The sequence below is a fragment of the Cataglyphis hispanica genome, chromosome 13 (assembly GCF_021464435.1).
Source record: "Cataglyphis hispanica isolate Lineage 1 chromosome 13, ULB_Chis1_1.0, whole genome shotgun sequence".
Lineage (NCBI taxonomy): Eukaryota > Metazoa > Arthropoda > Insecta > Hymenoptera > Formicidae > Cataglyphis > Cataglyphis hispanica.
In genome coordinates this window covers 4792398-4803046 of record NC_065966.1, presented here as the reverse complement: position 1 = coordinate 4803046, position 10649 = coordinate 4792398, and the positions used below count along the sequence as shown (strand labels likewise).

Here is a 10649-nt window from a genome sequence, read left to right as displayed (position 1 = left end):
TGTCTTGTACTGCAATTTGTATAGGACTGATTTGTAGGACAACTGCATAAATAATTTCTTGTAAGTACATTAATTTCAAACTCGTTTATGGATATAACGCGGTACATATATAATGTGAAATTTATTCGAAAGGACGATAGAGAAAGATGATATAATTGTACAGTAACTTCCCTTTGGATTATATCCCCATATTTATGTATTCGTGTTATATTGAATCCACGTGCGCACGCGCATACATAAACATTTGCATATACATTTATCATCATGTCATTAAAAGTTGAAAACTATTATTTCTTGGATGACAATATGTCGAATGTCGCTTTAATTGAAAATATTCTGTTGATACTCTAATACTCTGCTGATATGAATTTTTTTCTATTTCTGTTTAGATATCAGTGTCCAATTATATTTGCGATTATGAATATTCTACAGCTACATAATCATCATCCTTGCATATAAAAACTTCAAAAGAGTAGCATACACACATTAAACATGATCATTTATAGAAAAAGCAAGTAATTAATATATCTAACATGATTGAACGTATCTAACGTGTTGAATTGCACATTGAAAATTTCATACAAATGGAAAATATTGAATCCTCAAACAATTTGTATTTGCGGCACCAAGTTAATAATGAATGTTTATGTCGATGTGACATCAACGATCGCGAAGCCTCGTTCAAAAACTGCACACACATACGCGCTTTGTTCATTGTATTACAGAAATTAGTAAAATCGTTATGTACAATCCTTTTTTTATATACTGAGATATATAATTGCAATTTGCGACTAACGCGACATTATAACTCCCATATCGACATTCATTATTCTTATTTATACCTATGTAGGATACATAGTATTATATACCTATTGTTTTTTTTATTGTTTTTTTTTGTTTTTATAACATAATCTGTCCTTTTCTTCCCCGTCAATAATGTTTTTCCCATATTTGAGCATTTATATCAATTACAATCCAAATTCTTTTTCGTCATCTTCCGGCCTTACATCTCCGTACATCCAGATATTGCGATGGTTGTGCTTCGCATCTTCCTCAGCCTTTTTGTATTCTTCAATCTGCAAATTAATATACACAACCGTATAAATATAAATTCTCATAATAATTCTTATCGATATAGATTAAACTACGAGACGAAATATAAAATTGACTAACCAATTTAGTGAGCCTCCTATCCCGGTGCTTTTGAACGTGCAAAAACCCGTCGGAGATAAGTCCTTTTCCGATGTCCTCATTTGTGCTTGGATGCATCAGTGTCACAGCAATTACATTGTTGCTTAATTTATATTCGATATTTAGCAGCAAAATTTTATCCAATACATCTTCCTTAAACGCATCCACTGCTGCTCTCTTGTCATCAGTCTGCAAACATATATTATCTGAGCATAATAATACACATTTTGAAAAAAGATTGTAAAAAAATGTTACTTACGTCGCTCGGAAGAGTTACACATGCGAGGGTGTATTCGTGGGCGTACGGTTTGTCGGTCGCAAAGCGCGCAGGCAGATCAGCGACCCGCGTAACATTAAGGGTCTCTCTATTACCGTAATCGATGTAGAATACGCTAACATTAGTGCCAGAGACCTTTTCTGTTTTCACGCGATACCACTGATCATCGCCGCTGAATTTTGCAACCGCCAAATCTCCCCTGGTCGGTTTGTAAGCACCAGGAAGTGGCGGATTAGCAGCTAACTCTTGACGCAATTGCAGAAGCATGTTCTCCAACAAGGTACCCTGATTGACAAACTGGGCGTAGAAGTGAAGATCATCGGTTACTTCGGAGATCACGACTTTCTGGTAATCTATCTTGCGCTCTTGCCCTTCCTTTTCGTCCACAATCTTATCGCTCTCCACTGGCGCTTCCACACGATTCTTCCAAATCTGTAAGGTAAAATATTATATTTCTATTTCTTTTATTATCCAATTAATAAATAATAAGCACGTGTACTTACGTTGAGTTTTTTTGCTTTTGCACGTTCCTCCGCAGCTTTAAGAGTTCTCGTGAGTTCTCCGGAATCTGGGAAATTTACAACTTCAGCCAAACCTTCTTCAACCAGAGCAACAGACATATTGACGTCGTTCACTGTTAACCAGCCAATGAAACCGCTTAACTTTGTTTCTGTGTTCTCAATCTTGATCTCTACATCTCGTTGGAAACAATGTTCCTTGGTAAAGGCTAATGCTTTCTCGCCATATTCGTCAGCTTTTACTACTCCGCCGCCAGGCAATGTTCTCTGGCAACGCGGAGTTCTTATCCCAGCCAACACAAACGTAATAACATAATCTTCCTTAGGAAGATAAAGTTTCAGACGTGAGCCGCTCGTAACGAATTCAACAACCGCTTTAATTCCCTGCGCTCGCTTGAGCGAAGTCAAGAACGCCTTCGCTTTCGAAGGATCGTTCGAGAGATCCACTATTCTGTGAACTGGAATGTCTTTTTTTGCATGAAGTCCGTGCTGTGACTTTTCCGCTTTACTCTCAGCGACCTGCAGAAGATTATAGTGAGAGGAACGCTGATCATCATTTTGCCTGTACTTGATGACTCGTGCAAGACCGCGAGCGACTAATGCTTCTGCAATATTTCTGTCGACATGATAAAAAAATAGAAATGATTAATAATTCTTAACAGTTCTTGATGTAAATTGAAAGTAACAGCGAATCTTTATTCTTTATTCTCTCTAATCTCTACTCTTACTTACGTTTTGCCACAGGTTACAGTGCAGCACAATTTTTCCGGAAAGTTGTCCCTAGCCGGCTGTGTATAATCGACAACTACTTTTACATTCTTCCTGATGAATTTCTCACGCAAAAATTCTCGCGCTTCTAACATCCAGGGTATGTCATAAAGAGGTCTGAAATCTTTTGGCCGAGCAGTATTATTGCTGTCTTCGGTATTCTTCTTCTCACGGGTGGGCGGTCGAATACTGCTCAGAAATACTTTCTTGTTCTCTCCATTTTGCGTTCGAATAATGAGCGCGTCCGCATTAATGATTTCCACAATGGTACCGGTAAATTCAATCTGTGGACCGGACGGTTTGTAATCTTTCCAAAGGCGCAAACGCGCCTCCTTTGCGGCCTTTTCGGCGAGATACAGTTTTTCCGCACCAGCTCTACTGTTACTGATCGACCAATCTTGACATTTGGCGAAACCCTCACTCAACAAAATTTCGGCAATGTTTCCTAATATAAAAAGTACGATATACATAAACAATAGTTTCTACAAATTCAATAATTTCGAGTATCTAATTTTTAATATATTTGATTATCGTTAATTAATATGCCATGAATTATTTACCTTTAGGATGAATAATACTGCCGATAAAATTGTTATTGTTGACCGATTCCAACACTATCTCGACATCTCTATGTAAAAGCCGCGATTCCACAAAGTATCTAGCTTCATCTGCATAAGGATCGCCGACGGAATTTTCACGACGCCCATTGGGCCAGCCAGGACAACGAACCCCCGAGATCATCAGTGTTATATTGTAGAAATCGGGCAAGAGGAATGCTTTGACGGTGGAGCCATCAAATACAAACTCAATCACCGCTTTGACAGGTTTCTTGCCGAATTTCTCAACCAATTTTCGAGGATCATCGACGGTCCATTTGATATCGCGTATGTGCTCGGAAATCGGCGAATCCGACCACTTTCCTTTCTTTGCAGCTTTCGCGATGTTCTCCAATTCGACCAATCGCTGCTGCTCGGCTGTGGGATTACGGTTATCCTTTTTAACAGTCACTAGACCCTCAGATACCAAAGTTTCGATCACATTTTCGCCGTTTCTGTCTACGAAATAATAATTGCTAAATAATTGCTTGTTAAATATAAGATCAATTTTTCAAATTCTATCACATATAATTATTGCAACTATACCTTTCCCTAACCAGACTGTTCCATATGTTCTGGCTGTATTGACTGACTTTTCAGTGGCAAAGGTGACATCTTGACCAATCAACTTCCGACGTAAAAATTCCCTTGCTTCCCAAGCATATGGTTCATCTTTGGTCTCATCCGTACTACAGATATATACAAGTTAGTATTTTAATATTTTCAAAACTAAATTATTGTTTACAAAATTATTAAATAAATAAAATGAGACGAGTAAATAAAAGCCAAAAGATTTAAACTATTTTTTTGTCATTTAATAATGTTTAAATCTCCACAACAATATAGATCAATTAAACAAAAAGTATTTATCAATAATAGACAATTTGAAAAAATTTAAGTCACTGCAATATTATATATATATATTATATATTTGTTTATATCTCGACCATAACTTTCATGTTTCAAAAATTCGTATATCAATATTTTCACCATTGACAAGAGCGACTCATTTGATATGCTCCTAATATTATTTATTCTGTCTTACTCCTATGTCAAAGTATGTATGTTCATTTCTTTTATCTATCTCTTTTATATTCTAATTTTATTTATTTTGATTTATGTATTATATAAAATTACTGAAGATAAGTCTAATATTTGGACCAAAACATCTAATAAACACAATTAGTTACATATATGAGGAATAATATATTTTTGGCACCTCATCCAGTGTGTTGATTCTAATTTGCCCATCTCATCTTATTTATTTATGGATATTTATTATTTAAGTCTTAATAAGCTAAATAAATTATCTTATAATTATAAAAATTGTTCATGATTTATATATATATATATATGATATAGAAATAATTTTAAAGAATCTTTACAAGCAAAAATTATGTATCTAGATGTTATGATTCTATATTTACCTATCATTTCCTTTCCAACGTTCTAATTTTGGAGCAGTAATGTTGCACAAAGTAATTGTTACTTCAGGTGGAGGACCTCCCATAGGCTGTCCACGGATAACGACAGTATCTCCAGATGTCACCTTTGGAAGGAAAATTTTGCATCATAAGAAAATCTAAGTACTCCAAAAATATTTAATGTTATTTAATTTGTTAAATGAGAATATATTTATTATGCAATTGTTAATAGTTTTCATAGAACTTTTCCAAGTTATAACAAACTCTTAGCAAAAATATTTGATGAAAGAAGTAAAGAAGGTAAAGGAAGAGATAAGCAAAATAAAAACATTAGATAAAATATTCCCATTAACATTATACAAATATGTGATTCATGCTTCAAAACACATGGAATGCCATCAGGATTGTCAGACTTTGGTTTTTAATTTTTGGACAAAAAATAGAAAAATTCTTAACTGTTCTCAATAAGATTCTTTTTTTTTCTTTTTTGCATACGTTCTTACAATTTCACAATATTCTTGACCATACTATTTGTTTTGTAATCATCATTTGTGTGCTTGTTTGATTATGCAACCTTTTATTCTTTTTTTTTAGATAATCTCTGGGCGAGTTTTTATACCGACCTGACAACCCTGAAAATGCCGCTAAGATGATACTTCAGATTTTGTAACCATATGTTCTATAGTCTGTTTTCTGCCAGCTGGGCGAGCAGACAAGAAGTCAACATCGCACGGCGGTAATGACAAGAGTCATAAGAATCGCTGACGAAACACGCGTGAATTCATCATAATAAGCCGGCATGATCCACGGTGTGGTTTCTTACCTGTTTCACCACTCCATTTCTCAATTTTACTGGTGCCTGAGGTGCGCTCATGATGCGCTCCACGATGTTCTTTGAAGAATGGAAGTATTTCGCAGTTAACGATGATTCTATTAGCGCTCCACTCGTGCGCTCTCGGACCCAATTATGTATAGCTGCACTCGGATTCTATGAGAGAATTTATCGCTCCTCTTGTGTATTATTATTAAAAATACGCGAGACTATGCTCAGGAGTAAGTTGACATATTGGGCTGTAATATGGTCAGAGAAGGAAAGACTGGCGGTCACTCACGCTTTCCACTTTCCACGTATTGTGTGGAGTAGTAGTTGTCCGGCACGAGCGCAATCTACATCAAAAACACGCTCAGAAATTCGTTTGATTTGGTGGTGATGTGGCAACACGCGACATACAGCACGCGGCACGGTGTCGCACTCTATGCTGCGACTTCGAGCTTCGAGCTCATCAAAGTCGAGGGTCGAGCATAAGAAGAAGTGGCGAGAGATTGAATCGAAATGGTCGAAATCGTGCGTAGATCGAATGAATCGGAAATTCATTTCTTTAATTTGCATTATCAACGATATTATGATTAAAGACGACCAACCACGAACAAATTTTCGTGACTATCAAGAAAGTTTACTAATTTTTTTTTCTAATAAGAAAACAAGATATTCGATCAACGCCCGAATATATATTTTATCTCATTTTTAAATGCAAAGAATTCTAGGAAGTGCGAGTAAAACGAACAGACCTTCGATATCACGCAATTGGATATCAAATAGAGAACTTTGAAGGCTTGAAAATTTTTCTAGTTGCTAGCCAATTGTGTGACATTATTTTATGTGTTTCTTGTTAGAAAGATTTCTAAATGCGCTCCAAAAATAATTCACAAAGAACATTGACATTAATCATTTTAGACACATCAAAAATAATAGCAAGTTATTTTTATCATGCAAATATCTTAGTTTATTCAGATATTATTCTGTTATTGATGTATCGATTTTTTATATAGCAATTTAAAGAACAAATACGAAATGTTTTATCCTATATTAAATTTACTATTATATCATTGACAATGTTACTTATATATAATAGAACGTAGTGAGTTTTCCCAAGACATGCTAATTATCATAAGGTTGTTTTGAGTAATATTAATAAAATAAGTGAAAACAACCTAATTTATCATCGCACGTATCAGTCTTTAATGATTTCAAACTCACAAAATCGTATCATATACAGACATGTATATTTTCATTCATTCGTTCTTGAAATAAACGAATTAAGTTTAAATACAATATTTTATATAAGTTTGGAATCTATATTCTCTTAGCCAGAGAATGTATTAAGATATAGATATTAAAATTATCTTTAACAAGCCTTCAACAAAAATTTTATAAAAAATTTCGATAAATTTGTAATATATCTTGTTTAACATTGCAATGAGACATGAACACTAATAATCATATGGTATTTCAGTGTAATTATGAACAGCATAAGTTTTTCTCTTGTCTATTACATCTTTCTATGTATCCTACGATGATTACTCATATTCTAGCGCATGTTCTTAACGAAGAAATTGAAAAGATGGGAAAGATGCAGTCAACAAGGTGATACAATAATAAATATTTTAATATTTGTATCTTTATATTATTCTTCCACATAAAATTGTAAAAATAGATATAAATTTGGAAAAACAAAATTTAATCATTTTATTGATGGAAATATTAATTCTATTTAAAGTTTAAAATATGCATAATTTCCACATCAAGAGAAAAAAAAATAAAACACTTAATATTTAAAGTATAATTAAATAGAACAATCTTTCTTATTTTTCTAGTTTTAAATAGAAAATGAAAGACTAACTTAATCTTAAAATTTTTCTTAATTTAAATTTAACTTAAATTTAAAATAAAGAAAGATTTAGAAAGATTTTTGCTTAAAAATTGATATTTAATTTTACTTTAAGTATTAAATATTTTTTTCTTATTCTTGCCAAGAGAAGTATATTGTAAAAATACTTTAAATTTTAAATAGAATTAATATTTATTAATTAGTATTTCTTTTTTTTTTTTTTTTAATACAATTTATGTTTTTCGAATTTATCTATTTGTAGAATTCTATGTGGAAGATAATAAAAAGTTGCAATATCTTATCAAATTATTTTCATATTAAAAAAAAAAAAAAAACTAAATATTTTTTTTATTTTTTTTATGAATGGATGAATCTAAATAAGAACTTAATACATCTTAATCTACTTCTTCCATCCTTGATGCTTCTTCTGCATCTCCTTCCAACGTCGGTACTTCCGTCTCCATCTTCTCGTCCTCGGGAGACGGCGTATCCTCATCATCAAAGCCCAAGCCGAGTTTGATCATCCTGTATATTCTGGATGCGTGAACCTGGGGATCCTCGAGCGCAAAACCAGATGACAGGAGCGCAGTCTCGAACAGCAACATGACTAGATCTTTAACAGACTTATCGTGTTTGTCAGCTTCAGCCTTTTGCCTCAAATTTTCCATGATAGGATGATCAGGATTGATCTCCAAATGCTTTTTCGCTGCCATATATCCCATGGTGGATGTGTCTCGAAGGGCTTGTGCCTTCATGATCCTTTCCATATTCGCCGTCCAGCCATATTGTGATGTGACGATACAGCAAGGCGAATCGACCAATCTGTTGGACACAACTACCTTTTCGACCTTCTTGTCTAAGATATCCTTCATGACTTTGCAAAGGTTCTCGAATTTGGCCTTGTCTTCCTCGCGCTTTTTCTTTTCCTCCTCATCCTCTGGCAATTCCAAGCCTTCCTTTGTGACAGATACCAACTGCTTTCCGTCGAATTCCTTCAGCTGCTGGACAACGTACTCATCAATGGGTTCAGTCATATAAACAACCTCGAAACCACGCTTCTTTACGCGCTCCACAAATGAGCTATTGGCGACTTGCTCCCTGCTCTCGCCAGTGATGTAGTAAATGTGCTTCTGATTTTCTTTCATCCTGCCGACGTAATCTTTAAGAGAGCACATTTCGTCACCAGATGCAGAAGTGTGATAGCGCAGCAACTCTGAGAGCTTCTTCCTATTTTGGCTGTCCTCGTGAATACCTAATTTCAGATTCTTGCTGAATTGCTCATAACACTTCTTATAGTTCTCCTTATCCTCCGACAATTCTTCAAAAAGTTCCAAGCATTTCTTAACAAGATTTTTTCTGATAACTTTCAGGATTTTATTCTGTTGCAACATCTCACGAGAGATATTCAGAGGCAGATCTTCGCTGTCTACAACACCCTTGATGAAGTTCAGATACTCAGGAATCAAATCCTCGCAGTTGTCCATGATGAAAACACGTCGTACATACAATTTGATGTTGTTCTTCCTCTTCTTGTTCTCAAACAGATCAAATGGTGCACGACGTGGAATAAACAGCAGTGCTCTGAACTCCAACTGCCCCTCTACAGAGAAATGTTTCACAGCCAAATGATCTTCCCAATCATTGGTCAAGCTCTTGTAAAATTCACCATACTCTTCCTGCGTAATGTCATCTGGATTCCTTGTCCAGATCGGTTTGGTCTTATTCAATTCCTCATCTTCGGTGTACTTCTCCTTGATAGTCTTCTTCTTCTTCTTTTTCTCTTCTTTGGGTTTATCTTCTTCCTCATCTTCGCCGACATCTTCGATCTTTGGCTTTTCGTCTTCAGTCTCACCCTCCTTTGCAGGTTCTTCTTCTTCATCCTCGCTCAGTTCCTTATCACGCTCCTTCTCTACAACAAGCTTGATGGGATAGCCAATGAATTGGGAATGTTTCTTTACAATCTCCTTAATTTTTGATTCCTCCAAATATTCAGTTTGATCTTCCTTGATGTGCAAGATGATCTTTGTGCCTCGTCCAATAGGTTCGCCATTGTCAGGCCGAACAGTGAACGAACCTCCAGCAGAAGATTCCCACAAGTATTGCTCGTCATCATTGTGTTTCGAGATTACAGTGACTTTGTCAGCCACAAGATATGCCGAGTAAAAACCTACACCAAACTGTCCAATCATGGAAATATCAGCACCTGCCTGCAATGCCTCCATGAATGCCTTTGTACCAGACTTGGCAATAGTACCCAGATTGTTTACAAGATCAGCTTTGGTCATACCAATACCACTGTGAAAAGAAAAAAGAAAATTTAATAATTACTGTCATCAATATATTCTGTACATGTACATCTCTATAGAAAATTGATACTTACGAATCAAGAATTGTCAAGGTACGGTCATTTTTGTTTGGTATAATCTTAATGAACAGTTCCTTGCATGTATCCAGCTTGGATGGGTCTGTGAGAGATTCATATCGTATCTTGTCCAATGCCTAAACAAATTTATGTAAAAATTAGTATTGTATTAATAATAAAGTTCAATTTTTTATTACACATCGAGATTTACACAAATATTTCTAATAATGCTTTTTTCATAAATTTACAAGTATATATAATAAAAAAGAAAATGTTCTCACAAATTTTTTTTTTTTTTTTTTTCAGATTGAAATATAACTACAACGCGTTTATTAAAATTCAATAAAATATAAAATTATCCCACGTGCATTAAAATAATTTCGAAAATGGGGCACGATAATCATTGATTTTTTTTATCGATAATACACGAGGCACTTACATCAGACGAATTGGAGATCAATTCTCGGATGAATATTTCCTTGTTCGAGTAGAAGGTATTGATAATCAGGCTCATCAACTGAGCGATCTCGGCCTGGAAGGCGAAGGTCTCAACCTCGTTTGCATCCGCCATGCTTACGTCTTCTGGCATTTTTTTCAGTTTATTATTCAACTGAATGTCAAAAAGACGTCAATCACAGCTGAATTAAAAAGCACACGAATGCACTCGCGTCGTAATCGCGGTCCTTATTCGAGAAGTAGACTAGCTCGACGAGAGAAAACTTGCTTGGAGCAACGATACGTTCCCAACGCGGTCGCTTTCAAGAGTATTGAATAGTGGCGCGCAGCAGCTGCTTTTATCGAGTTCTGAAGATTCTAGAATGTTTGAGAGCGGAAGCCCGCCCGG

The 10649-nt window shown here is 35.1% G+C and overlaps 2 protein-coding genes across 3 annotated transcripts; both read right to left on the bottom strand.

Annotated features, from left to right (window-relative positions):
- Positions 1-69: 69 nt before the first annotated feature.
- On the bottom strand, positions 70-6072 carry LOC126854213 (staphylococcal nuclease domain-containing protein 1). Of its 2 annotated transcripts, XM_050600710.1 has the most exons (10): positions 5887-6072; positions 5598-5762; positions 4778-4899; positions 3897-4039; positions 3315-3809; positions 2719-3199; positions 1972-2602; positions 1451-1900; positions 1174-1380; positions 70-1076 (listed from the first exon to the last, which is right to left on the bottom strand). In XM_050600710.1, exons 2-10 carry the CDS (start codon positions 5646-5648, stop codon positions 969-971), a joined length of 2688 nt encoding a protein of 895 aa, XP_050456667.1. In that variant the 5' UTR covers positions 5649-5762; positions 5887-6072; the 3' UTR covers positions 70-968. The 2 variants fall into 2 exon arrangements, with proteins under 2 accessions (XP_050456667.1, XP_050456666.1); XM_050600709.1 differs by having other exon boundaries at positions 5598-6072.
- A 698-nt stretch (positions 6073-6770) lies between these two features.
- Positions 6771-10583, bottom strand: LOC126854221 (heat shock protein 83). Its single transcript, XM_050600737.1, has 3 exons — positions 10245-10583; positions 9824-9942; positions 6771-9738 (listed from the first exon to the last, which is right to left on the bottom strand). The coding sequence occupies exons 1-3, from the start codon at positions 10392-10394 to the stop codon at positions 7839-7841; spliced, it is 2169 nt and encodes a 722-aa protein (XP_050456694.1). The 5' UTR covers positions 10395-10583; the 3' UTR covers positions 6771-7838.
- Between the last annotated feature and the right edge of the window lie 66 nt (positions 10584-10649).

Bases quoted from the DNA above. Each gene is read 5' to 3' on its own strand.
- LOC126854221 (XM_050600737.1), bottom strand. From the start codon at position 10,394: ATGCCAGAAGACGTAAGCATGGCGGATGCAAACGAGGTTGAGACCTTC. The intron at 9,943-10,244 runs GTAAGTGCCTCG...AAATTTGTTTAG, and splicing joins TGATCTCCAATTCGTCTGAT to GCATTGGACAAGATACGATA. The intron at 9,739-9,823 runs GTAAGTATCAAT...TTCTTTTCACAG, and splicing joins ACCTTGACAATTCTTGATTC to TGGTATTGGTATGACCAAAG.
- LOC126854213 (XM_050600709.1), bottom strand. From the start codon at position 5,648: ATGAGCGCACCTCAGGCACCAGTAAAATTGAGAAATGGAGTGGTGAAA. The intron at 4,040-4,777 runs GTAAATATAGAA...ATATATCTGTAG, and splicing joins CGTTGGAAAGGAAATGATAG to TACGGATGAGACCAAAGATG. The intron at 1,381-1,450 runs GTAAGTAACATT...ATATGTTTGCAG, and splicing joins GTGTAACTCTTCCGAGCGAC to ACTGATGACAAGAGAGCAGC.